Consider the following 27,073-nt stretch of genomic DNA (forward strand, 5'->3'; position numbering starts at 1 on the left):
AACTCCTCTGTGCAGGGTCCCCGTACCGGCCAGCTCCACGCTCCCCTCCCAGGGGGTCTGGGAAATCAGCGACCCTGTCCCTCTGTCCCTTGGGAAATTGCCTCTCGTCCCACCTCTTCTCTTGATCATCGCTGATGGGGTTAGCTGATTGAATGGTTCTGGCCCAAAGCTGGTGAAGCCCCACATCCACAGCCCAGAGCGGGCATTGGATGCGTCGCCCCTCAGCCAGGAGCTGGGTCTGACGAACGCCCCACGTTACTGAGCGTGTAGCGCAAGCTGGGGTGACCTACGCACCCCACACATGCCCTGGGAAATGCTTCCATAAGCTCAGGGCAGGTGTGTGTGGATCTGCGGGCACCAGGGGGCCTCCTTACTGCTCAGGAGCCAGAGGATTCCCACGCTGATGAGTGTCGGTTCTGAGGAAGGTCTGGTTTCTCTGAGCAGCAAGCATCTGTGGACACGAGGTGTCTGTACTTCCTAGAAAGGCTGGCGATCTCTGGGAGCCCTGGTCAGCCCTGAGAGCCATGTGTCTGGAGCACAGCCCTGAAGCTGGTGTGTGGGAGCTCCTGGGCTCCCCCCGTTGGCCTTCGGGCTGGGCGAGGAGGGGACAGGAGTCACATGACTGGGGGTCCCCTTCCTGGAGCCCCCAAACCTGAGGGCCTCAGTTGGCCTTCCCCTCCCTTGCCTGCCCCTGGGGTCTGTGTGAGGACCACATCGGTCACAGTGAGAGTATTTATTGCCACCATGATTGCTCTGGATTTAAGAGAAACCAGAGGGACCAGGTGCCAGATGATGGGAATACGGGTCAAGGGGGTTCCCAAGAGAGAGGACCTGGGGGAGGGGTCTCGGGATGATGGTCACACCTCGGCCTGGCCACTGTTCTGCCTTTTGCCTTCCTGTCCCGGGTCTCCTTGGCTTTGGGGACCACAATCCTCTCATGGTGAGGGAGTCTTTCTCAGTGTTGGCTAATCAAATTAGAACTCTGCTCTCTGCAGAGCTGGAGGAAGATGTGCATTTACAGTAAAGAACACCAGTGGGGCTCTGCAGCCTCGGGACCCACGAGGCCCATCAGGCTCCACAGTTGGGCTCTCAGGATGCGCATGCTACCCGTGACTCCTGAGAACTGCGGTGCGTGCTCCGGGGCCGTTCCTGACCCGCGTTCTTCTGCCTGCAGTGCCTGGCCGCCGGCTCCATCATCATGAACCGCGAGCTCGAGAGCATGGCCATGCGCCCGCTGGCCAAGGAGCTGACCCGCAGCCTGGAGGACGTGCGGGGCGCCCTGCGTGACCAGGCGCTGCGGGACCTCAACACCTACACGGAGAAGATGAGGGAGGTGCTGAGGCATTTCGACGTCCTGTTTGCCGAGTTCGAGCTGAGGTGACCTGAGGGCCACACGTGTGTGCTGGGGCGTGGGGTGACGGCCTTTGCTTTATGTGGTGGCGGGGTGGTGGGGGGCAGCTCTGCAGGGCTCATCCTGATGTTCCCAGCCAGGGAATTCTGCAGAGGGAGGAGCCGAGGCTGGTTCAGGGCCCTCAGCTGGTGTAGTTAACCCCTGGGGGACACGATGTCTGGATGTGCGGGACGGGGGTGGGGGGAGTGAAACTTTTCAGAGAGAGGAGATGTGTCTTGGAGACAAGCAGAGGTGACCCAGGATAAATGAGACCCCAGGTGTCCACCGCCCCACCTCTGCCCTTCCCTGATATACCCCAGCGCTGGAGCCCTGGAGCTTCCTTCAGCACAGTCAGTGCTGCCACCATCAGCCTCTGCTGCTCCTCCTACCCTCCTCTCTGACCTCCCATCTCTGACCTCTGCCTCTGCCTGCAGCCCACGCCTGCACTTACCATATCAGGCTTGCTCCTGGTCGCCAGCTGCCCCTTCACCCCAGCTGTTCATCCGTTCACTCCACAAGCCCGTCTCTGTGCACTCAGACCTGAGCCATGGCGTGGGCAAGGATGAAGAGGCGCTGCTCTTGGGGCCCCTAACTCTGTGGGTGGGGGTGAGGGTGAGGGCACCTCCCTGGGCTAGGGGAGTCTGCACGGATCACACGGAGACCTCCCCTCAGCCCACACGCTCACTAGCTCCGGGGCTCTGGGGGGTGGAGTGGGGAGCATCCACCTGCTCCATGCTCACCGCTCCTTCTTGCTGCTTGTCCCCCTGCCCCACAGCCTGGGGAGCTGCTGCTGCTCCTTCAAAAGGCAGAGCCTGCCCCATTCCTCCGCAGTTAGTGCCGCCCACCCCGCCCCACAGGCTGCACTCACCTGCTCCTCCAACACGTGTGTCCAGCGGGGGACGCGGGCAGTAGGCCCGGGGGACCTCGGGGAGAGGGCTCTGGAGAGGCCCGTGCCTGGGGGCAGGCATGCCAGGAGCCTCAACACACAGACGCTCACGGTGGGCAAGGAAAAGCAGGACCCCAAATCCATGTCCATGGCGGTCTCTGTTAATAAGAATTGTCCATCTTGTAACCTGTCGACCTCTAGAAGGAGATGGAGCCAGAGGTCAAAGGCGGATCTTTAGGAGGTGGGAGTGCCCACAGCCAGTTTCATTTTCTCTGTCCCCTTTCTGTCTCCGTCAGATTTTCCAAATGAGCTTTCATAACAAGGAAAAATTAGTGATTTACTAGGAAAGAAACTGTTCTCACTCGGGGAATGGCTGGACAGACTGTCAGTTTCCTATGCCCGCTCAGCAAACATCCTGTGAGCCCCCCCGCCTAGCCCGTGCTGCTTCCCCCCAGCCGCTGAGTTTCGCCCACGGCCAGGGCTCAGGGGTTGTTCACCCACCCGCACACTCGTTCCTTCATTCATTCGTTCTTTCATTCACTCGCTCTCCCATTGCGGCTGGTCTCCAGGCAGGGCACAGTCAAGGCAGCAGGCAGTGATGGTTCCAGGATGGTCAGGGCTGAAATCGGGCAGGGCTGTGGGGCCCTGGAGGCCTGACCGTGGGAGAAGTTTTGATTTGAAACACAAACGGCCATGCTGGCAGCTGTGTGTTCATGCAGCTGTCGCGATGGGCCGTGCAATGGGCCGTGCCGCGGTCAGAGTGAAGTAGCTGGGTTCACTGAAGACGCCCTTGTTTCGGGAAGACTGGGGGCTCCAGCCCGCACTCACTCCCTCACTGTATCTGCAGCTACGTCTCAGCCATGGTGCCCGTGAAGTCCCCAAGGGAGTACTACGTGCAGCAGGAGGTCATCGTGCTGTTCTGCGAGACGGTGGAGAGGTGAGGTGACCACTGACTGGACAGGGCAGAGGGTGGTGCTGGGAGCAGGGGCCGCCTTGCCCTGGGACGCCTGAGGAAGGAAGGCACCAGCCCCCTTCCAGTACCTGTCCCAGACCCGGGGCCTCCACGCCACTCCTCACACCTGCCCAACCTCATTCCTCAGCCCACCCCCCATCCCCCACCAGGTCCCTTGTCTCTGGGCGCAAAGGGCAGCTGCAGGTGGAGTTCATGTGATAGAGGACGGGAAGCCAGACTTCTCACTCCTCTCCTCACCCCCTCACCCCCTCACACCTCACCCCCTCACTCCTCACCCCCTCACACCTCACCCCCTCACTCCTCACCCCCTCACTCCTCACCCCCTCACTCGTCTCCTCACTCCTCACCCCTCACCTCCTCGCTCCTCAATCCTTATGCCTCACTCCTCACCTCCTCACCCTTCACCCCTCACCTGCTCACTCCTCCTCACCCCCTCACTCCTCACTCCTTACCTCATCACTCATCTCCTCACTCCTCTCCTCCTCACTCCTCACTCCACACCTCATCCCTCACCCCCCACTCCTCACCCCTCACTCCTCACCCCCTCACTCCTCACCCCCTCACTCCTCACCCCCTCACTCGTCTCCTCACTCCTCACCCCTCACCTCCTCGCTCCTCAATCCTTATGCCTCACTCCTCACCTCCTCACCCTTCACCCCTCACCTGCTCACTCCTCCTCACCCCCTCACTCCTCACTCCTTACCTCATCACTCATCTCCTCACTCCTCTCCTCCTCACCCCTCACTCCACACCTCATCCCTCACCCCCCACTCCTCACCCCTCACTCCTCACCCCCTCACTCCTCACCCCCTCACTCGTCTCCTCACTCCTCACCCCTCACCTCCTCGCTCCTCAATCCTTATGCCTCACTCCTCACCTCCTCACCCTTCACCCCTCACCTGCTCACTCCTCCTCACCCCCTCACTCCTCACTCCTTACCTCATCACTCATCTCCTCACTCCTCTCCTCCTCACTCCTCACTCCACACCTCATCCCTCACCCCCCACTCCTCACCCCTCACTCCTCACCCCCTCACTCCTCACCCCCTCACTCCTCACCCCCTCACTCGTCTCCTCACTCCTCACCCCTCACCTCCTCGCTCCTCAATCCTTATGCCTCACTCCTCACCTCCTCACCCTTCACCCCTCACCTGCTCACTCCTCCTCACCCCCTCACTCCTCACTCCTTACCTCATCACTCATCTCCTCACTCCTCTCCTCCTCACCCCTCACTCCACACCTCATCCCTCACCCCCCACTCCTCACCCCTCACTCCTCACCCCCTCACTCCTCACCCCCTCACTCGTCTCCTCACTCCTCACCCCTCACCTCCTCGCTCCTCAATCCTTATGCCTCACTCCTCACCTCCTCACCCTTCACCCCTCACCTCCTCACTCCTCCTCACCCCCTCACTCCTTACCTCATCACTCATCTCCTCACTCCTCTCCTCCTCACCCCTCACTCCTCACCTCCTCACCCCTCACTCCTCACTCCACACCTCACCCCTCACCCCCCACTCCTCACCCCTCACTCCCCACCTTCTTACTCCTCACTCCTCTTCACTTCCTCACCTCCATCTTCCTCACCTCCATCTTCCTAATCTCCTCACTACTCACCTCCTTGTCTCCTCACCTCCATCCGCCTCACCTCCTCACTCCTCACTGCACACCTCCTCACTCTTCACCCCTCACTGCTCTCCTCCTCACTCCTCATCCCTCACTCCTCACTCCACACCTCCTCATCCCTCACTCCTCACCCCTCACTCCTCACACCTCACTCCTTACCTCTCACCTCCTCACTCCTCTTCACCTCCTCACTCCACACTTCCTCACCTCCATCTTCCTAATCTCCTCACTGCTCACCTCCTCATCTCCTCACCTCCATTCCCCTCCTCACCTCCTTATGTCCTCTCTTCCTCACCTCCCCAGGCCAGGATGGAGCACTTGCTGGGTTTCAGGTCTGCTGAACAAGGTTTTAGGAGGGGAATCATCAATATTCTCATCATGCCTTGTACAGTAGTTTGAAGTCAGATATTCTGAGTAGACTTTGGGACTAAGATTTAACCTAGAATGTTCCTCCTATTTGACTAGTGCTATGATATTAGCTAAGTTTTGAAACTAATATCACATCATAAGTTTGTTACTTTTAAAGACAGATTATTCACTGTTTATGTGTTGAGAGATATTTTAAATTGCCAGAAAATAAGGTGACAGAAAATACCTTTATTCTGAGCCATCATGATGCCAGCAGCGCCTGCTCACGGAGCATACAGAAAGCCATTTGCGTATGCCTGGGGTGTGAGAATAAACCCAGAAGAGCAGTTTTAGTTTCTCAGGGAAGTGTTAAATTGTTTGGGGTAATGTTTTAGTTCCACATTTGTTCTTGCCACTTGAGTTGTTTCAATTTCCTGGTTAAGCAAGCCCACGACTGGATTAGCTTTCTTATTTTGTTTGCTGGACATCTCAGCTGTCCTCGCCGGGCCCTCCTCAGCAAGCGCAGCTTTTACCGGCTCCCCGAGTCCTCTGTCCTCAAGGTGGGAGCAGGCAGATGGACGGAGGGGAAGGTCAAGCGTGAGCTGCCTCTGTGGGCCTCGCAGAGCAGGGCGTGGCGCTTTTCTCAGCAGCAGCCCTCTGCACATGCGAGGGCTGAGGGGCTCATGTCCCCCTCCTGACCGTCCGCTGAGCATGGACGCGGGTGAGGGTTGAGCAGGCCACTTTCTCAACACCAGTCTGACCCATGGGTGCGGGCAGTGGCCCAGGTCCTCATCCCTTCTCCCTTTCTCTCTCCCTTGGCCAGGGCCCTGGACTTCGGGTACCTGACCCAGGACATGATTGACGACTACGAGCCAGCCCTCATGTTCACCATCCCCAGGTTGGCCATCGTGTGGTGAGTGTCCCTCCTGCCTGGGACAGTCATTTTGCCGAAAGCTGGCAGGACTGTCAAGTCTGATGGTGCCAGGCCCCTTCTGGGTGTTGATAAATGGTACTTACACCTCCTGACAGGTGGCTGTTCAGTCACCCAGTACAGTCACCAGGCAGTCCTGCTGTCGCCCCTCAGCACATGAGGAACCAGGTGTTCTGAATGCCTCCTATTCACCCCATTGGGGAGGGAAGGATCCCCCACCCTAAACAGTACGAGATGGCTGAACACCTGACATCCAATGCTGGATAGGTGGGATCGACAGTCACATATATTCCCAGCCCAGGGGAGGAGGACCCTGCACACCATACAGAGCCACAGGGGTGCACTCAGGAGCACAGTGACCTGGCCAGGGCTGTGGAAGAGGCTTTGTAGTAACAAGAGGGTGAGGTGCCCCTGATTCCCGCAGGAGGATGTGATTGTCTTGTTTGGATAATTCCACAGCTGGCAGGGAGGTGCAAACTATTAGGTGAAGACCAGGGGAGTGCAGCCGGTCTGGCTGAGGGGGAGTGCCTGGGGGGAGCCTTTCCCACTGTGTGGGGAGCACATCTGGCAAGAGTAGGGGAGCTCAGGGTTAGGCCTTTGGGGTCTTATGGGCTCAAAGATGCTAGGGCAGCTTGTGGAGTTGGGCCTTAAATACACCAAGGCAGGAAGCGCTCTGTCACTTGCCGAGTATCTCGGGGCTTCTCAGAACCAAGGTCAGAGCCCAAGTGTTCTGGGCCTGGTCCACTGCTTCTCAGCCACACAAGGCCTGCCCTTCCTTCCTGCCAGGTGAGGAAGCATGGGGTGCATGGTCATGGAGGGAGGAGGGGAAGGAGTGAATAGGCCATAGAGAGCAAGATGGAGGGCGTATGGGGCCACAGCTGGGGAGGGGCCCAGTGGGTGGGGAGGGGCCCAGTGGGTGGGGAGGGGCCCAGTGGGCAGCTGATGTGCAGGTGTGGAGCTGGGCAGAGAGCAGGGGACAGGGAGTCCTCGGGACAGACCCAGTATGAGGTGCAGACGTCAGTGAAGTGGGCTGGGAGAGTGTGGGGCGGACACCGAGGCCAGGACTGGTCGAGGCACAGACCGTGGAGAGGCTGCTCAGAGGCCTCGGGGGAACTTGCTGAGGTTGAACACAAGACCTCTCCTGTGGGAAATGGGGGTGCAGCAGAGGGAGGGGTGGAGGGCAGGGGCAGTGTGGCAGGATGGGGTCAGCTTCTGCGACAGAGAGGCCTCCCTCAACCACAAGGAGCTGGACAGGTCATGTGCCGCGTGCAGGAGTGGAGAAGCGAGCTGGGCAGACCCCACCGGGGCTGGGCCCCGAGACTCTGGAGATTTAAATGCCACAGAGACCCCATGTGCCCTGGGCAGGACTTGGGACTGAAATGCAGGGAAGCCCTGGGTGATGAAGGGCTGGGAAGCTGGGCAGGTGGGGCGGGGTTGCAGGCTCCCAGGATTTCAGGGAAGCCTGACCTGCTAGGTATTGGTCCAGCCCCCCCACCACACCTGCGTCTGCCCCAGGCTTGGGGACAGGACTGCCCCCTGCCTCGCTCTGCCAGTCTGCTGGTTCCCAGAGCTGTCTTCTCTGGGAGGTCTCCAGGGCGGTCTTTGGAGGGCACCCAGCCCTGGGGGCTTTTCCAGACCCCACAAAAGCCCAGCACCCTGGCCCTTTTATCATCCTCTTCCCTCGAAGAGAGTTCTCTTTTTTCCTGAGTTTCCAAAACAGGAAAAGCAGGAGTGGATCATGTCACACCAGGGATGACACTTTCCAATCGCCTTCATTTATATTGCCTAGAATTTGAGAATCTCCCTTTGCCTGAAGACGCAGAAGGTGGAGGACAAATGTCCCCAGTGGGCCAGTGGAGTGGCCTCGGGTGGAGGTGCCCCTCACACACCTATTTGTTACATTGTTTTCTTTCCAGACAAATGACCCTCCATGGCCAAACTCATTTTAAGGAAAACAGTGAGCATTTTTGGTGCTTTGTTTAAAAACCAAAACAGTAAAGCTGCTTCAGTCAGGGCCTTACTTTTACGTGGCGCCAGGGTCTGTGAGCCCGTCCCATGAGAGAGGTCCCCCTCCCCCATCCTGGCAATATTTCTCTTCTCCCTTCCCTGGCCCGGGCCTTGGCGTGCAGCCTCTAGCCTGAGGAGGGGATGTCGCCGCGAGGTTGGGCTTCCCAGGCCAGACTTCCTTTGGAACCGCCTTAAGGGGCACTGGGGTGCCAGTATGGGCACGCCCACCCTGCCTGCTCTGACCAGCCACTAGGCACTAGGTGGCCTCTGCTGCCCACCTGCCCTGCCCCCACCCCCGCGGGCAAATGTTGGTCAAGCATTGCACTGGGCCAGGCAGCGTCTTGGATCTTGGGCATATGAGGGACTTACACTGTCTTAGAGGGAACCTATTCTAAACCTCTCGGGAACACCCAGAGACTCTCTCAGGCAGTTTTAAATGAAAACCAGTCTTAAAGTAAAGGTGAGGCATCAAACAGCCCGAGTGCCATGTTTCTAGATTCTTACACTAGCGAGTTCATTCAGCTTTTTACCAGCCTCCCTGTTGCTGTGAGCTGGAGCCCGGGGGGCCGCAGGACAGTGGTCTTTCTGTTCTTACTGAGCCAGCCTCCCGGGGCCACTTCTCTCTGACCAGCATCACTGTGCCCTGTTTGTGGACCTCACGGCCGCCCTGCTGACATCTGAACTTGTGCTCCCCCTCTGTCGAGGCCGGCAGCTCACCAGGAGCCCTTCCTGTGGCTCCCATGCTGGTGGAGACAGACCTAGTCCCAACAGTGCCACTGGCGCGACCCCTGCCCGGCCCCTGCCCAATCTCCCCTTGACCTTGCCTCACCTGCAGCCCTTCCTCCAGCTGCTCACCGCCTCCAGCAGCCCGCAGAATTGCTTATTTTTTTAATTTATTGAGCTATAATTCACATACCGCATGACTCACCCACTTAAAGTGTACAATTCAATGGTTTTTAGTAAATTCGCAGAGTTGTATAACCACCACCACTGATTTCAGAACATTTTCAACACCCGGAGCAGATTACCTGCACCCTCTATAATCCTCTCTCCCAAGCCCCAGGCAACCACCTGTCTGTTTCTGTAGATTTCCTATTCGGAATAGTTGATACAAAGGGGATTTGTGTTATTTTCAGGTCTCCCCCAGGGGCCTGTGAGCACCACAGGGCAGGAGTGCTCTCCTCCTTTTGTCACTCCCTCCCCAGTGCCTGGCATGTGGTAACATGGCGAACTTATGCGGAATGTTGTTGCATTGGTCTGACAGGGCACAATATGTATTTATAAAGATTCTCACTGAGGCTTGAGTTCTAATCATAAAAATTTGATGGGAGGGGATATCCAGAACTAAGGGATTGTTTAAAAATGATACTCCAGCCATTTAAATAACATTGGAGAAGAATCTCAAATGCCATGGAAAAACATTCCTAGTGTGTTGAGTACAAAAACTTGTTTCCAAACGCTATGTCTCTGCTTCACAAAATTTCTTAACGTAATAGGTATAACTTTTGGAAACAGAAATCAAAGCAATAAATCTTAATTTTTTATTTTGGTGAAATATACATAACATAAAGTTTGCCATTTTAACCCTTTTCAAATGTCCATCGGTGGTATTAAGTACATTCGCATTGTTGTGCAACCCTCCCCACCATTTGTCTCCAGAACTTTTCCATCGTCCTAAACTGAAACTCTGTGCCCCGTGAACAATAACTCCCCATTCCCCCGTCTCCCCAGACCCTGGTAACCTCTATTCTACTTCCTGTCTCTATGAATTTTATTTTAGGGACCACATATAAGTGGAATCATACAGTATTTGTCCTTTTCTGTCTGGCTTATTTCACTTAGCATGTTTTCAAGATTCATCCATGTTTGCATATGTCAGAAATTCCTTCCTTTTTAAGGCTGAATAATATTCCATTGTGTGTAATTAAATGTTATTTTAAGGAAGAGGTTTACAATAACATCCAAAAGAATAAAATACCTAGAAATAAATTTAACCAAGGAGGTGAAAGACAAGTACACCGAAAACTACACTACATTCCTGAGCATCACAGACCTAATGCAGTGGAAGGATGTCCCCAGTTCATGGACGGGAAGACTTGGATAGTTAAGACGACAATACTCCCCCAAGTGATCAACAGACTCAAGGCGATCCCTATCAAAGCTCCACTGGCCTTTTTTTGCAGAGAAGGAAAAAATGTTCCTCAAATTCATAGGGAACCACAGTGGGCCTTGAATAGGCCAAAACTATATTGAAAAAGAAAAACGAAGTTGGAGGGCTCACACATCCTGATTTCAAAACTTACCTCAAAGCTACGGTAATCAAAAGTGTGGTACTATCGTGAGGAGACCAATGGAATAGAATCGAGAGGCCAGAAATAAACCCAAACTTCTATGGCCAATTGGTTTTCGACGAGGGCGCCAAGACCATTCAATGTGGAAAGAATGGTCTTTTCAACAAATGGTGCTGGGACAACTGGACATCCGCTTGCAAAGGCTCGAGGTTGGACTCTGGGATGATTAATTTCGTGTGTCAGCTTGCCTGGGCCACAGTACTCAGATATTTGGTCAAACGTCGGTTTGTGTGTTGCTATAAGGTATTTTTAGGATAAGATGAACGCTTAAATGAGTAGACTTTGAGTAAGGTAGCTTACCCTACATAATGCGGGTGGGCCTCATCCAGTCAGTTGAAGGGCTCAAGAGAAAACAGACTGAGGTCCCCAAGTAAGAGGGAATTCTACCTCCAGACTGGCTTCAAACTCAAGCTGCAACATCGACTCTTTCCTGGGTCTCTGGCTTGCCAGCCTACCCTGCAGGTTTTGGGCTTGCCAGCTCCCACAATCATGTGAACCAATTCCTTAAAATCTCTCTCTTCTCCCTCTCTCTCCAAATATATATACATCCACATGTATACACACACACACTCTCTCTCTCCACATATATACACACACATATATGTATTATGTACATGTGTATATACTCACACATCCTATGGGTTCTGTTTCGCTGGAGAACTCTGACTAATACAGAAGGTAAATCTTCACGTTCTCAGATTTGACACCAAAAGCATGAGTACCAGATGAAAAAATAGATAAATTGGACTTCATCAAAATTAAAAACTTTTGTGCATCAAAGGACGTTATGAAGAAAGTGAAAAGACGACCTAAGGAATGGGAGTAGGGGCACCACCGTGCTGGGCGTGCTCCCACTTGCCCAACTGAGCTGGACCTGGGCCAGGCCCCTCGCTGTACGCTGTCTATGCCAAGGCTCCCTGGGGATCCAGCCACCTGCCTGCCAGCTCAGCTGTGGGGGCTGCCTTGCCCCTCCTTGGTGGCAGTATGGACACAGGCCTGTGTGGCCTGTGATGGCAGGAGGCCTGGATTACCTGCCCTGTTGGGCTGCATGGGACCCAACTGCTTCCTTCGATGGCTTGTTCCCAGGCCTCATTCCCCCCATCTCCCCCACCCTTCTACCCCCACTGCATCATCACCTGGGCAGCCAGATACTGAACAGATGTTTGCTGAGCACCTTCTGGGATATGAAGACCAGCCTCTCCCTTGTCCTCAGGGACACCCAGTCATGGGGGCACAGACAACTTGGCCGTCCCACTGGCCTTCTCTCTGCCCTGTCCTTCATGGTCAGCGGCACTTCCCAGAGCTGCTGAGCTGGAGGGCTCGGCTGGAGTACAGCACTTGGTGCCCTGAGGGCTCCAGCAGCAGAGAGCACGGCTTGATGCCTAGATGAAGCTGAGGGGATGTCCTCAGGTCCCCTGGCCTCCCACGGGGTTGGGCACAGAGGCCCTGGAGGTCTGTGCACGGAGCCCTCCTAATGAATGGACTTTTTTCTGAGGCTCCAGACCAGCCTCGGCCAACCCTGGGCACCGCTCACACTCTGTGGAGGTGAGCAGGAGGGCCCCTTCTCCCGGCATAATCGCTGCTTTCTGAAAGGTGGGATGCCAGGAAGCTGGGGCAGGGATTCCCCAAACCCACCCCTTTTCTGCCCATTTCCACTCTGCCTTTGGGCCCACTGGATTTACCTACGAAGTTAAGATTCTATCTCAGAAAATTGTCCCCCATGCACTGTTAATTTAACCAGAACCCTCAGCTCATGTAAGATCCATAAAACAGATGGGGAGGAACGGAAGCCTGGCCGGCCGACCTCTGCCTTTCTCCCTTGTGCTCAGGATACAGCCCCTCATCACAGCCCCATCCCTCCTGCTGCCCAGGGTGAGCCGGCCACTCCACAGGTCTGGTGGCCGTGGGTCACAGCCTGGCGTGCCCCAGGAGGCAGTGCAGCCCATGTTTTTCCTGTGACTTTTGAATCTTGAAACCCAGACTTTTTAAGGGAAAAACAGTGTCTTCATTCAATTTTGTTTATCAGTTTTTCTCACTGAACTGGATGAGTTCCTGAACACAGGGACTCTGTTGGATGGTGATGACTAGATCCCAGAATGATAAGATCCCGTTCATTTGCAGAGAGAGACATGCAGGCGGTTCTCGGTTTATGCAAACAAGCCCACGAGGCCCTCACCTGTGCTCCAGTGGAGGACTCAAGGAGACAGGTCCCGTGTTCATGGGTGGACGTTCCCTGGGCACTTGCAACATGCCAAGGCCTGAGCTGTCTGGTCCCGGGAGACCCAGGAGGAGGCACCCAGAGAAGGGTCCTCCAGGGATGGGTTGGCTGTTGGAGGAGCAGGCCCAGACATGGGTGATGGCGCCCACTTGGAGCGGGGCAGGGCTGTGCACAGTGCGTGGTGAGATCACCAGGCGGGGTGAATGTGGTGCTGCCTGCGGAATTGGGGGCCCCCTGGAGGTGGCATCTGAGCAGAGTCAGATGGGGCATGGCGCCTCAGTCTGGGGGAGAGGGTGCCTCTCAAGGCACAGGGACGCCCTGGAGAGAAAGTCAGCCCTGCCCGGGGAGTGACAGGAGGCTGCCTCCTGCCTTGAAGAGTGCTGGAGCTTGGGCCAGACCTCTGGGAGGGAAAGGTGGGTTTGGGGGCAGCCTGAGCAAAGGGAGGGTGGGCCACGAAGCATGCAGTTCGTTGTGGGGACCTCGTGGGGCTCAGGAGTGAGCGAGCAGGCAGGGGCTTGGAGTGGATTGTCACAGCCTGGTATGGACCAGGGAGCCAGGAGATGCTGCGGTCAGTGTGAGTAAGAAAGACTCAGAGCAGCCCCTGGACTTCAGGGATGTGGACGGGGGCGTGTGAGGTCTGAGTTCTGGGCGTCCGTGGAGGCTGGGAGGACAGCCTGGAGAGCACGTTTGTGAGAAGTCTCACCTGTCTGTGCAGGGTGCCTGAGATGCTCATCCCTGACCTGCTGGCACCCACAGGGCCCAGCCCTAGAGGCTCAGGGGGTGCACTGGCCTGGGTCCAGGGCCAGCGATGGGCAGAGGCTGTCCTCTGTCCCCGTGCAGGACCTCGGTTCTCACCTCCAACTTCTGTTTCGCTTTTGGAGTAAATGGTTTCAGGCCTAATTCTCGCAAACCTCTACATTCGTGTTAAATTTAAACACAAATTCAGTTTTTCCGTTTTTAAGAAGGTAGATTTTAGTAACAAATCTTGATGCTGGTTTATCTGATCGAAGCAGTGATGTGTGCAGGTATTATATTTTTATAATTATTTTATGATCCTTCAAATGAACAAAAGCTAATCAACTTAAAAGGATGATAAAGCCTGGGTAATAATTTTCATTGCTTTTTTCTAAAGTTGAAGATTCGATCACAGGAGTGGAAGCATGTGCTAGTGCTGAGCGTGATGTGGCCTCAGGTGTGGATGTGGGTGTGGTCTGGGCTCACCCAGGTGGCTGCAGGGCCTGATGCCACCCTGGCTTTTGTGTCTTGAATGCAGTGGCCTCGTGGTCTACGCGGATGGACCCTTGAACTTGGACCGCAAGGTGGAAGACATGTCTGAGCTGTTCCGGCCCTTCCATACATTACTGCGAAAAATAAGGTGGGGGTGCTGAGGCAGGATAGGGGGGAGTGGGGGGAGGAGGAGGGGAAGGGCAGGGTGGGGAGGGCAGGGTGGGGAGGGGAGGGAGGAGGAGGTGGGCGAGGGGTGCCCAGGGCAGTGTTTGCCCCTGAACCCTCCTTTATGTACAGGTGGGCACTTCTCCTCCAGTCAGTGGTGCTGACCTGGGTCTTTGTCTTTAGTTGTTGGTTGATAATGTTTAGTTCCCCCTTTTGGAACCCTATGCCTTTCTCTCCCCATGGAATCAAGCTTTTTTGTCGTTGGCCAGTGTCATTAAGACCTTTGGTGTAAAGTTTCCGTGATAAGACAGCAGCCGCCCTGGCTGATGGCCCCACCTAAGCCCTTTGTAGTGTCTCACAGAAACTTCTCCGTGGCCCTGTGAGGTGGACGGGGCCCATTTTATAGGAGAAGCTGTGAAACTGGGAGGACGGGTGCACCCGGGACCACACAGCTTGTGCCGGGAGGGCTGTCTCCCTGGGCTGTGGCTGGGGTCCAGGCTGGAACTGGTGCTGGCTCGTGTGTACCCCCCAACCTCCTCCAGGAGCTTTTCCTAGTTCTTCGACTAGTTTAGGGGGCGAAGTGTCCAGTTCTCTTGAGCGCCAAGCACTTCCCACCCCCACCCTGGCAGTCCCTGGGCAACTGGCCCAGGTGGCATCCCCTCGGACCCATCTGTGCTGTCCTGTGGCTTGGTGGCAGCTGGTATGGGTGGCGATCCTCTGCCCTGAGGGACTCCCCTTGGCCTTCAGCAGCAGGTCCTCCAGCCAGGCCCCCTCTCCTTCAGCCTCACTTCAGACTGGTGTGCAGCCCTCCCTGTAATGGCCTCTCTGAGCTGACAGGGGCCAGCTGTGGCCTCCTGGAGGCACAGGGCAGCCGGGGCCTGTGGCTGTATATCCTCTGAGCATCTCCCTGGCCCTGTGACCTTGGATGCTGAGGTCTTTCCTACCAGGGCCCCTAGTCTCTGGAAGTCCCCTTCCCTGGCTATTAGTTAAGCTGATGACCCCATGGACTTCTGCAACGTCCTTCCTGGGTTCAGTGGGACTGCCCAGTGCAAGGCAGCCTCAGGCATAGAGATCCGGGGACCGGGTTTCCTTTGCTGGTGCTAGTTACTTCAGGGAGCCCAGAGAACACCCTGCTTCAAGCTGCCTTTTGCCTCATGAGGAGCCAAAGGTGCTGTGAATCCAGACAGCGAAGAGTGACCCAGCAGGGAGAGTCACTGGGCTCGGGGCGAGCCACAGCCTGGGGTCCTTTGATGGGCTGCTTGGTCCAGACTGTGGTTTATCGGATAGATGTCTCCAGGCTGCTTCCCTGGTGCCTGGGCCCAACTGTGAGCAGCTGGGCAGGATGTGACCCCGGACCCAGAGGTCATGGCCCCTATTCTCCCTGGGTGTCCAGCTAGGAGAGGAGAGATGATGGATAACAATGAGACCAGGAAGGGAAGCACAGGGAAGACTGGGGGGTCCTGTGGGTGGGGGAGCTGGAGGGGAGAGGTGCTGGGTGCGGGGGACGTGGCAAGGGAACAGTCCAGAGTGTAAGAGACACATGTGACATACTCAGAAGTCTAACAACGTACGTAATTGGAATAAGAAGGAAGGAATAGAGAAAACGGATAGAAGCAATATTCAGATAAATAATAGCCAAGAATTTTCCAAAACTGAAGAAAAATCTCTGTCCACAGATTCAGGAGGCTCAAGAAAACTGCAAGCAAGATGAACACAAAACATACCTAGGTATATCATAGTAAAATTGCCAAAAACAAAGAAAAAATCTTAAATATAGCCACAGAAAAAGGACATATTACTTTGAAAAGAATGTAAGATTGATAGCTGTCTTCTCAAAAACAATGGACGCAAAAGGCAATGAAGTGATATATATTTAAATTGCTGAGAGAAAATACCTGCCAACCAGAATATTATAACCAGCAAAAATATCCTTCAAAAAGGAAAGAGAAATAATGAATTATTCAGAAACACAAAACTGAAGAAATTTGTTATCAGCAGCCTGCACATAAAGAAAAACTAATTGGATTTCTTCAGGCAAAGGAAAAAAAATCTCAGATGGAAAAGTGGAAATGCAGGAGAGACTGAAGAACCTGATATGGACTAATATAAAGGAACTTGGACTGCACAAAACAATAATTATAATGTCTTGTGGAGTTCAAATTATGCATAGCATAGTTCAATATTTGAAAATAAAATCATTGTTCTGCTATATTAATTTTTAAAATAGGAAGAAAAACCAAATCATTTTGAAAGTTACAGAAAAAGGATTTGAAAATTCTACACTTATTTTATGATGCAAACATCTCTTAGCAAATTAGGAATAGAAGGGAATTTCCTCTGTGTGATAAAAGGTACATATATATACACACACACACACTCACACATACACATATGTGCACACATATGCAGTTAGACCCTTACCTAACACCATATATAAAAATTAAATCAAGATGGATCAAGGACCTAAATGTAAAACGATAAAACTTTTAGGAAAAAAAAATAGGACAGAAACTTTATGACATTGGATTTGGCAATGATTTCTTGGATGTGATATCAGAGGCACAGGTAACAAAAGAAAAAATAGACAAATTGGACTTTGTGAAAATTTCAAAATTTTGTGAATTAAAAGACACTATCAACAGAGTAAAAAGGTAACCCACAAGATAGGAGAAAATATTTGCATATCATATATCTGATAAGGGATTAATATCCAGAATATATAGAGCACTCCTAAAACTCAACAGCAACAAAACCAACAACTCAATTCAAATGGGCAAAGGACTTGAATAAACATTTCTCCAGAGAAGATATATGAATGGCCAAGAAGCCATGAAAAGATGCTCACCATCACTAGTTGTTAGGGAAATGCAAATCAAATTACAGTGAGATGCCACCTCACACCCATGAGAATGGCTACTCTCAAAAAAACAGAAAACAGTGTTGGTGAGGATGTAGAGAAATTGGGACCCTTGTGCACCGTTGGTGGGGGTGTAAAATGGTACAGCTGCTGTGGAAAACAGTATGGAGGTTCCTCAAAAAATTAAAAATAGAATTACATATGGTCTAGCAACTCCACTTCTGGTTATATACCCAAAAGAATTGAAAGTACCTTCTCCAAGAGATATTTGTACACCCATTTTCATAGCAGCATTGTTCATAACAGTTAAAAGGTGGAAGCAACCCAAGTGTCCATCAGTGGATGAATGGATAAGCAAAATGCGGCCCATCCATACAATGGAATAATATTCAGCCTTAAAAACGAAGGAAATTCTGCAATATACTACAGCATGGATGAACCTTGAGGACATTATGCTAAGTGAAATGAGTCAGTCACAAAAGACAAATACTGTATGATTCCACTTATATGAGATCCCTAGAGTAGTCAAATCCGTAGAGAGAGAAAGCAGAATGGTGGTTTCCAGGGCTGGGGGCAGAGGGAGTGGGGAATTAGTGTTTACTGGGGACAGATTTTCAGTTATACCGGATGAAGAATTAGGGAGTTGGATGGTGGAGATGGTTGCACAATAATGTGAATGTATTTAATACCACTAAACTGTCACTTAAAAATGATTAAGATGGTAAACTTTATAAGTATTTTATCTCAAAAATTTTTTAAAAATATCATCTATAATAGTGTCAGTAAATATCAACTACTTAAGCACAAATCTGAAGATGTCTAAGACCCCCACTGAAAGTTACAAAATATTATTGACATAAAATTTTAAAGACCTAAATAAATAGAGAGCCATTCCATATTCAGGGAGTGGAAAACTTAATATTGAGAAGATACCAGTTATTCTCAAATTAATCTATGAATTCAATGTAATCTCAGTCAAAAGTCCCAGGACGTTTTTTCTTTTCTTTCCTTTTTTTTTTTTGTTTGCAGAAATTGACAAACTAATTCTAAAATTCATGTAGAAATGCAAGGGGCCTAAGATAGCCAAGAAGAAGAAAATTGCTGGAGAAAAAGCACAAAGAAGAACGTTATTTATCTGTTCTGCTCTTGTTGGACTTTGGGAGGTTTCCATGAGTAATGCTGGTGCGACCATGCTTGGGACCATGGGTGTGCATTTTGCTGAGTGTGCTTCATAAGAAAGAACAATGCTGGAGACACTTCCCATTGTAAGGCTGTAGTAATGCAGACAGAGGTGTAATGCAAGGATAGACTTCTGATTTGTTCAACAGAATAGAGTCTAGAAACAGACCAACACATATGCGCTTCCCTGATTTGTGACAAAGGTTACATAGCAGAACAGTGGAGAATGGTGGGTTTTTTTCCAGTAAAGGGCTGAATCAATAAATACCCATATGACAAAAAATGTGGATCCTTACCACAATAATATACAGAAATCAATTCTAGATAAATTGCAGATACAAATGTGAAAAGTAAAACAATGAAACTTTCAGAGAAATAAATCAAGGAGAACATCTTTGTAACCTTGGAGTAGGCAAAGATTTCTTAAACAGAGCACAAAAGCACTAACTATAAAGAAAAAAATGTGATTTATTGGACTTTACTGAAATTAAAAACTTTAGTTTATCAAAAGATGCCATTGAGAGAGTAAAAAGGCAAGCCACAGAGTTGGAGAATATATTCAACAAAGAACTCAAATCCAAAAAATATAAAGAACTATCAATCAGTAAGAAAAAGATAGATAACCCAATCAAAAATGGGCCCAAGTCTTGACAGGTATTTCACAGAGAGGATCTCTGAGGGCCGAGAAGCACAAAAACTGGTGCGCAACTTCATTAGCTTGCAGACCAAAGCAATTTGAAACGAAAAGTGCCAAGCGTTCATGAGGGCGTGGGCAAGCAGAACTGTCAACCAGGGCTGGTGGGTGGTCAGTGGGTACTCACTTCTCACCGACACTCAGCGGCACTCTCCACATGTGCACTTGCAGAAATGCACACACACGTTCCCCAGGAGAGGCGCTCAAGGATGTTGAGTCACCGCAGCCAGAGCCCATCAGGCGTAGAACAGGTTCACAGCTGAACAGTGGTGTGTTTCCACTGTGGAAGGCTGTGTAGCCAGGAGACTGAATGACCCACAACAGTGATGAATCTCACCAAAGAGGGCAAAGAATCTAGCAAAGATCTAGCACAACAAAAACAGAAGAATGCTCCATTAAGTTTGAATTTCAGATAAACAATGAATACTTTGTTAGTGTAAGTATATCCCAAATGCCCCCCACCATTTGGGATACACTTACCCCCCAAAAATTCATACACTTAAAAAGTGTAGTTTATCTGAAATTCAAATTTGACTGGGTGTCCTGTATTTCATCTGGCAACTCTGAACAGACATAATATTGGCAAACAAAGCCTACCACAAAGCAGCACAGACCACAAATTCCCATTTATGCAGAGACCACCTCTGTCTTCAGAAGTCAGGGCAGTGGTAACGGCAGGGAGTGACTGGAAAGGCACGTGAGGGTGCCTGGGAGGCTGGTTAGTGTTTTATTTCTCGTTCTGGGTCCTATTTGCACAATGTATTCAGTTATAAAGATGCACAAGCTTCTGAAAAGTGCACTTTCTGTGTGTTTTCCATGACAGCACTGGGATGTTTCTCCTGGGCCTCAGACCACAGCTGGCCTGAGCTTTCCCCAGCAGAGAGGAATGCACGTCAGCCTGTAGGAACTGCTCTAGGCTCATCCAAGTCATTGTCCCTAAATTAACTCCATCTTTGAGTCTCCACTTCAATGCCCCTTCCTCCCGGAGGTCTCCCCAGACTAAGCCAGGTGCCGGCTGTACCTGCCCTCTGGTGGGCACCGTACTTTGTTGCAGTCCTCGTTACTGTAATTCAGTCATCATTCGTGTAAATATTTGCTTATTCTCTGCCTCTTCCAATGTCACCCCCAGGGCCAGGGACCATGCCTGTCTCCTTCCTGTACATCACCCAGGGCCCGGCACACAGACAGTGCTCAGAAACACCTGTTGAATAAGAGGATGAAAGTCTATATATAAACCAACATATCTTTTTTTCGCTCCTAAAAGTTTTTGTTAACACAGTTATCACATCCCCAAGAATCAGAACTTTCTTGTTTTCAGCAAGAAATTTCAGAATCTCCTTTTTAAGAAAGAAACCAGCCTAGAATCACAGTCATCCTTCCCAAATGGCCGTTGTCCCCACCCGCGGCCCGGAAGAAGCCTGGAGACCTGCGCCTCATGATGTGGTGGAGGAAACCGTGCCGTGGGAATTGAATTGCAAGCGTTTGACGCCCGTTGCTTCCCTGCTGGTGCAGACATCAAGGGCGCTGTGTCCACTCTTGGCCAGGAGGCTGGTGTGGCCTGGGGGCTGGTGTGGCTTGTGGGACCCTCACCCTTGGTTTTTGTCTTGACCTGTAGGGATTTGCTGCAGACCCTGACAGAGGAGGAACTTCACACACTGGAGCGGAACCTCTGCATTTCCCAAGACGTGGAGTTCCCCATCCGGGCAGACACCCAGGTGCCCCCGCCCCTGGCGCCTGCCTTTCCTGAGCCGCTTCCCCCTGAGGAGCTGCTCTCAGCCAAGGCCAAAAACCCGGAGGCGGAGCTGGCCTGCTCCATGCAGTACGATGACCAGGAGCTGGAGCAGCTCAACCGCATGGTTCACAGGGTCGGGGACGAGATGTCTTCCCTCCTCTCCCCGCCCAGCGCCTGCCAGTCCCCCGCGCACAGGCCAGGGCCAGAGGGCAGCCCCCGAGGGGAGTCCTCCCCAGGCAGCGCAAGGCTGCAGCCGGGCAGCGACGAGGAGGACGGAAGAGTGTTCTTCATGGATGACGTGGAGGGGGCAGCAGAGGCCCCGGAGGGCCCGTCTGGGTGGGCGGGCAGCACCCGTGCCGACCCCCAGGAGGGAGAGCAGGGTGGGGAGAGAGGAGAGGCGGGGGTCAGCGCTCCCACTGTGGCAGAGGAGGGGGACTTGAGCAATAACAACAACATCCAGGACGACAAAATGTGGGCGGTGGGCCCCAACTCCTGCAGCTGCCTGGACTCCCGGCCGCACCTGGATGGCTGGGAGGTAAGTGTGGACGATGCCGAGACAGCCGAGATCATCGCCCACCGGACAGGGGGCATGAAGCTCTCGGCCACAGTCATCTTCAACCCCAAATCACCCACCTCCTTGGACTCTGCCGTCACCACCCTGGAAGCCCCCGGAAATGGCACCTCCCCATCAGAGCCAGTGGCTGAGGGGCCGGAGGGTGGCTCCCACAAACTCAGTGCCGCGCCCACCAACTGCCTCCTTAACTCCTGCGTGTGCTGCGGGGGCTGTGGAGGCAGCAGGGAGGACGCTGTGGAGAGTGTGCGGGACAAGTGTAGCCCGGGCAGCGTCATCAGTGCCTCCTACGTGGGCTCGGCCAAGACCAGCGCCAAGGGCCCGGCCGCAAGGCTGGAGGAGGCCCAGCCCGCCCTGCAGGCATTGCCCACAGGCGCCCCGGACCCCCTGTCCTCAGAAGACGCCCCCGACAGGCAGGAGCCCAAAGCCCCGACTTCCAACAAGTGCCTGGCACACACCTCAGGTCCCCAGGTGGACGCAGCAGACGGGTTGCGGGGAGAAGGCGACGGCGCAAGTGGGCCACAGGAGCCTGAGGCCGGACAGCAGGACGAGGGGCAACCCCCGGCGGCCAGGGAGGAGAGTCGGCACGGAGAGCTGGCCAAGGGGGAGCCTCAGGCAGGCGACTCCAGGTAAGAGCCGGCTCACGGGGCTCGGTTGGTCCTCTTAACTTTGCATTCCTGGCGCTTCGCATGGGCTGATTCTCAGCGCCTCAACATGTTTCTGAGGGCCTCTCAGGCGGGTGGTCTGTGTGTGAGGGCAGGTGGGAGGGATGGCGGGTGGCACCAACGCTGAGGGGAGTTAAGCAGCTTATGTCAGGCCCTCCTGGGCCTGGTCACCGGTCCAGCTGAAAAGCGCCCCCCTGACCCCCCCATTTCTAACATTACAGGTGCCTTTCAGGTGATGTGGGCACAGTGCCAAGCCCTCAGCCCAACCCTTTCACCACCGTGGCCCATCTTGGCCCGGGCATGATCCACGTATAGGTGAACTGGGCCCTGGCCAGTAGGCGTGGCCGCCTCTGAGCACACTTTCCACTTCTCTTTACTGACCACTGTGGCCACTCGGCTCACATGGGGCTGCACTTAGCTGCACAGACCCTCAGCCTTGGGCTTGGGGCCCCCAGGGGGCCATGGCAGGATCTTGGACCACCCTGGGGTGGATTCTCCGGCAGTGGTCCCAGGGTTCTGCTCTGCTCTCCCCTGCACCCTCCTGCTCCTCTCCTCTCCTCCAGAGGCAGCCCACCAGGAGAGGCAGGCCGCATGGGGGTCTACAGGACCCTGGAACTTATACATCTCCCTAGACTCGAGATCATGCTCACTGCCCTTGTTCCCGGAACCTGGACTTATCCTGAATTAAGCAGATTCAACGAGCATTGACCCAGGCCTCTGCCATGTGCCTGCTCCAGCATCGACATCGGGAAAAGGAGGTGCCGGCCCCACCTCGGTGGTTCACACATGGCCATTGTATTGTCACTACCATTGGTCCTCTCACCAGGACCCTGCCTTTCGAGGTTCCCACTCTGGCTTTGACCGTGTCTGATAGGAGGTGGGAGGACAGGGAGGGGAGGGGGCTCAGTCTAGAGACTGGACAAGGCTCCCCGCCAGGAGCCATGGGGGCTGGGCACAGAGGGGTGGCCAGCAGGGTTGGGGAGGGGACAGGTGCACAGGAGTGACAGCCTTGTGCAGGGAAGGGGGTGTTCACACCAGGGGGAAGGAGTTTCTGGGATAAGGGGCAGATGCCCTTGTAGGGCTGTGTAGCCACCGCCTCCTTCTTCCGGGCCTTGACTCTCTGCAGCAGTGCATGGCCACAGTCCTTCACAGTGTGTGCGAGGAGCTGGCCAGGACTCTGCGCTGTCAGGGTGGCTCTTCCCTCTCTCCTCCCATGAGAGGAGATGCTCTGTGGCCTGGGCCTTGGAGCCCGGCACTCAGCAGGGGCCTTTTCTGTGTGGGGTCAGCAGTCACTCCCCAATCCCCTCCCCCAGCCCCTGGCAACCACTAGTTTTCTGTCTGTCTCCGTGGATTTGCCTATTATGGACGTTTCATATAAACAGAGTCACACCACATGTGACCTTGTGTCTGCCTTCTTTCACTCAGCATAATGTTTGCAAGGCTCGTCCACGTTGTAGCAAACAATACTTCTTTCCTTTTTGTGGCTGAATAATATTCTGTTGGATGGATGGACCACGTTTTGTTTAACCATCTATGAGTCGATGGGCGTGTGTGTTGTTTCTACTTTTGGGCTATTATGAATAATGCTGTTGTGAAAGTTTGTGTACAAGTTGTTGTGTGGTCATAAGTTTTTGATTCTTTTGGATGTATATCTGGGAGGAATTGGTGGAAAATATAGTAACTCTATGTTTGGCTTTTTGAGGAGCTATTACCTTTCTCCAAAGTGGCTGCAGTTTATGTCCCCACCTGTCATGGATGAGGGTTCCGACTGCTCCGCATCTTCAACATTACTTGTTACTGTCTAAGATTTTACTGACAGCCTTCCGTGCTTACTGCGCATCCCACCAGAATACAGTCAAGGGGCTGCTTTCACTCACTTGAAAGCGTTCCTCTCCTGAAGGTTGCACCCCAGTTTTACTCACAGCAGGTTTGTGTTTCATTTAGCATCAGATGTATAGAGATTGCCGTTTACATCTAATTTAATTTTATAATTACGTGACATACTTGTGCAGTCAAATCTACAGAGAAAGATACACTCAGAGAAGCCTATCCCTTCACCTTGTTCTTCCTAAAGGTAACAAGTTTAAATTTTTTAGTTTGTCTTTCAATTTTAAAAATATAAGCAAAGATGAACACTTGCACACGCACACACAAACACACACACACACGTTCCTCCTCCTCCCGTTCTTTGGCAAAGGGTCTCATCCTGCAAACACTCTTTTCCTTGCTTTTCTGAACTTCTAGCCTGGAGGCCTATCCATGGTAGTTCCTAGAGATGTCCTCACTTCACTTTTGGCTGCATGGGACCCCGCGGTGTGGCTGGACCAGTGTGCGCTTGGCCAGGCCCGCCGCTGGCCCTGGGTTGTTTCCAGATGGCGCGGTTACAGCCGGTAACACTGTGTCCAACCTCCTGCACACGTCCCCTCATCTTTGTGATAAAGCCGTTTTTGAGAGCCGAGCCCAGCTTCATCAGCCCTGTCCAGTGGAGCGAATTATTATCCACAACCCACTGGATGGCTTTCTTCCTCAGGGCCTCAGACTCAGTGGCCCAGACTTGATTGGTGAGTGAGTCGTTTTTCTGCAAGGCTGATGCGAAGCCATTACAGATTCTCTGACAGGACAGGTGGATTTCGGGTTTTGACCTGCCCTCTTGTTTTGGTCCAGGTGACAGCCAGTAGACACCTACTCTGTCTGGAAGCCCCTCCTGCTTTCCTGACGTGTCCCACCTTGGACACTGCTCGTTCATGTCACGCCCTCGGCTTCCCAGGCCTCATCCAGCTTAGCGTAAACATTGAAGCTGAGCTAAGGTAAGGAAAGAGAACCTGCACGGTGGCCTCAAGAGACGGTCCCATCTTCCAGGGAAGCTTTTTCAGAAGGTGCAGAGGGTCTGAGAAGGAAGAACGCAGCAGGTGGCCCAGTGATCAGGACAACTATGCATTTGGGCCAGGACCTTGGACAGTGGTGCCCTGGCCCCAACACGACACCAGGGACAGCTGGAAATCAGGTCAGCAGGTGGCGCCTGTCCCATCCATGGGCAGTGCATACATTGGGAGCATCATTCGTTCACATCACAAGCTGGTTCCTGGGTGGCTGAGCAAGGCTCCAGAGACCCACCTGGGGGCAAGACAGATGGCCCGACCTCATGGAGCATCATCTAACATGAATATGGAGGTGACAAAGCAGGGGTACTGTTTAAACAGACAGATGGACACACGACCAGCCTCACACAGGCAGAAGTTCACTAAAATTCCAATGGCGAGTTTCCTGAAGTCTGGTCGGTGTTAAGGAACGTTGGTGCAGGGCTTCAGGGTGAAAACAGCTGGTCTTATACGCAGGTGCAGGCGATTATCCCTCCCATTGGCCAATGGAGAGACTGAGACCCCACAAGGTTGATACCTGCCTTAGCTCAAAGTGCCCGGAAGAGGCCAGCGTCGCCTGGACCTCCTGCTGCAGCACGAGTCCATAATGCTGACCTGCTCCACCCCATAATGCCACACTCAGTTATCACTCACCAAGTGAGGAGCTGATTTGCCCTTGAGGCCCACTTGCTCGGCAGGTGCCTCTGCAGCCCCTGGATGTGTGGTGTGGGGGGCAACTAGTGAACAGCAGGCTTGGCCCTGAGCTCATGAACTTCCAGTCCCGTGTGAGTCAGAGAGGTGCAGCCTCAGGCGTCCATGTGCCACACATGAGCCAAGTGCCATGAAGGAAACGCACCGAGCTGTGGCAATGAGGCTGCTTGTCCCAAGCACACCTGGAGCATATTTTCCTGGTCAAGCAGAATAGAGCCTGCAGGTGGAAGGGCAGGGCTGCTGGGGTCGTTGCTAGACCAGCCAGAGGGCCTGATGCGGGCCAGGAGGTGTGTTCTCGAGCGAGGGTCCCAACCAGGAGAAGCCCCCTCTGCAGTATTTTCCCAGGCCCTACCTTCAGCAGGCTGCACCATGGGCCAATTCTGCCCGTGCTGTTGCCCAGCGTGGTGGGGCATTGCCCTTGGCACAGTCCTGGGCAGAATGTTCCAGAACCATCCTTTGGCTCTTTTCTTTTTACTGCCTTCTTTCTTACCTTTTCTGTGCTCACAGATTAACCTTTTTGGGAAGAGTTAGCACTTTTAAAAAGCTTATTGTTCCCTGTCTGGGCTCACTTCATTATCCAGAAACTTCCATACTCTTGAAGCCTGCTAAATAAGTCACTTGTCTAGAAAATGGAAACTTGCCACATCTCATGTCCATCTTTGTCCTTTCTGTGGACATTTTACTAAACTGTGTTTCCAACGTTCTTCCTTCTTGAAAAATAACACTGACGCTCTCTTTTTCCTAATTGTAAATATGGTCCCTGTGAATTGTAGAAACTTTTGAAAACATAAGAAAGAATAAAAGAAGGAAATAAAACTCATCCCAAATCCTATGAGCAGTTTTATTTTTTCCACTGAATATTATTTTATGATCATTTCTCTGCAAAGTTCACTGAAAACACAATTTTCATAGAATTTTACTCTATCATAAAGATATGTGCTCATTTAATCTGCGTTTTCCTATTTCCATATTTTTCCATGTTTGATTAGCCTGTGATCACTCTCCCCTATGGCTCTGTGTCAGCCTCTTCTGTTATTCTTTTAGAATCGATCCTCAGGAATCGAATCACCACAGGCTAGGTATGAAGGCTGTCGGGCTGCTTTCCAGAAAAACACGGCTTTATCGCCTCTGTGGTGTGTCGCCCTGGCCAACACTGACTGCCTTTCCCACCTAGAGAGGCATAACAGAAAGCCCCTGTTTTTCCGGTCTGCGCTTCTCTCTTGCCCGGTGTCCCTGCTCCTTTTATTCTTTTGCAGGGCACTGTTGGTGTCCTTTGCATATTTTCCCGTTGGGTTTTCATGTCTTTCTGACTAAGCTGAAAACGTCCCTTCTGTCTGGTGTGTTTAATAACTCTTCCCAACGGGCTTTTTGCCCTTTGATTTTGTTTATTGATGTTTTTTGATTTACAGATGTCTTTAATTTTATTTTGTGTAATTAAATTTATAAAAATTCTAGAGATATGGGCTGGCCTGGTGGTGCAGTGGTTAAGTACGCATGTTCCGCTTCTCGGCGGCCCAGGGTTCGCCGGTTCGGATCCCGGGTGCGGACATGGCACTGCTTGGCAAACCATGCTGTGGTAGGCGTCCTACATATCAAGGGGAGGAAGATGGGCTTGGATGTTAGCTCAGGGCCAGTCTTCCTTAGAAAAAAGAGGAGGATTGGCAGCAGTTAGCTCAGGGCTAATCT

The 27,073-nt window shown here is 52.7% G+C and overlaps 1 protein-coding gene across 8 annotated transcripts in view; it reads left to right on the forward strand.

The window, feature by feature from the left end:
• The window catches only part of ZFYVE28 (zinc finger FYVE-type containing 28), a 121,114-nt gene that overhangs the window by 70,027 nt on the left and 24,014 nt on the right, over window positions 1-27,073 (forward strand). For 2 of the 8 annotated variants that reach the window (XM_023638494.2, XM_070264038.1), the window contains exons 4-8: window positions 1,175-1,377; window positions 3,124-3,213; window positions 6,045-6,134; window positions 14,002-14,103; window positions 20,466-21,782. In XM_023638494.2, the coding sequence (XP_023494262.1) occupies window positions 1,175-1,377; window positions 3,124-3,213; window positions 6,045-6,134; window positions 14,002-14,103; window positions 20,466-21,782 (1,802 nt within the window). Of the gene's footprint in view, window positions 1-1,174; window positions 1,378-3,123; window positions 3,214-6,044; window positions 6,135-14,001; window positions 14,104-15,796; window positions 15,993-20,465; window positions 21,783-24,062; window positions 24,380-24,482; window positions 26,220-27,073 lie in introns of those variants that run through there. The other 6 variants (XR_002807200.2, XR_011437642.1, XR_011437641.1 and 3 more) reach the window with 6 other exon arrangements.

The sequence above is a fragment of the Equus caballus genome, chromosome 3 (genome assembly GCF_041296265.1).
Source record: "Equus caballus isolate H_3958 breed thoroughbred chromosome 3, TB-T2T, whole genome shotgun sequence".
NCBI classification, from domain to species: domain Eukaryota; kingdom Metazoa; phylum Chordata; class Mammalia; order Perissodactyla; family Equidae; genus Equus; species Equus caballus.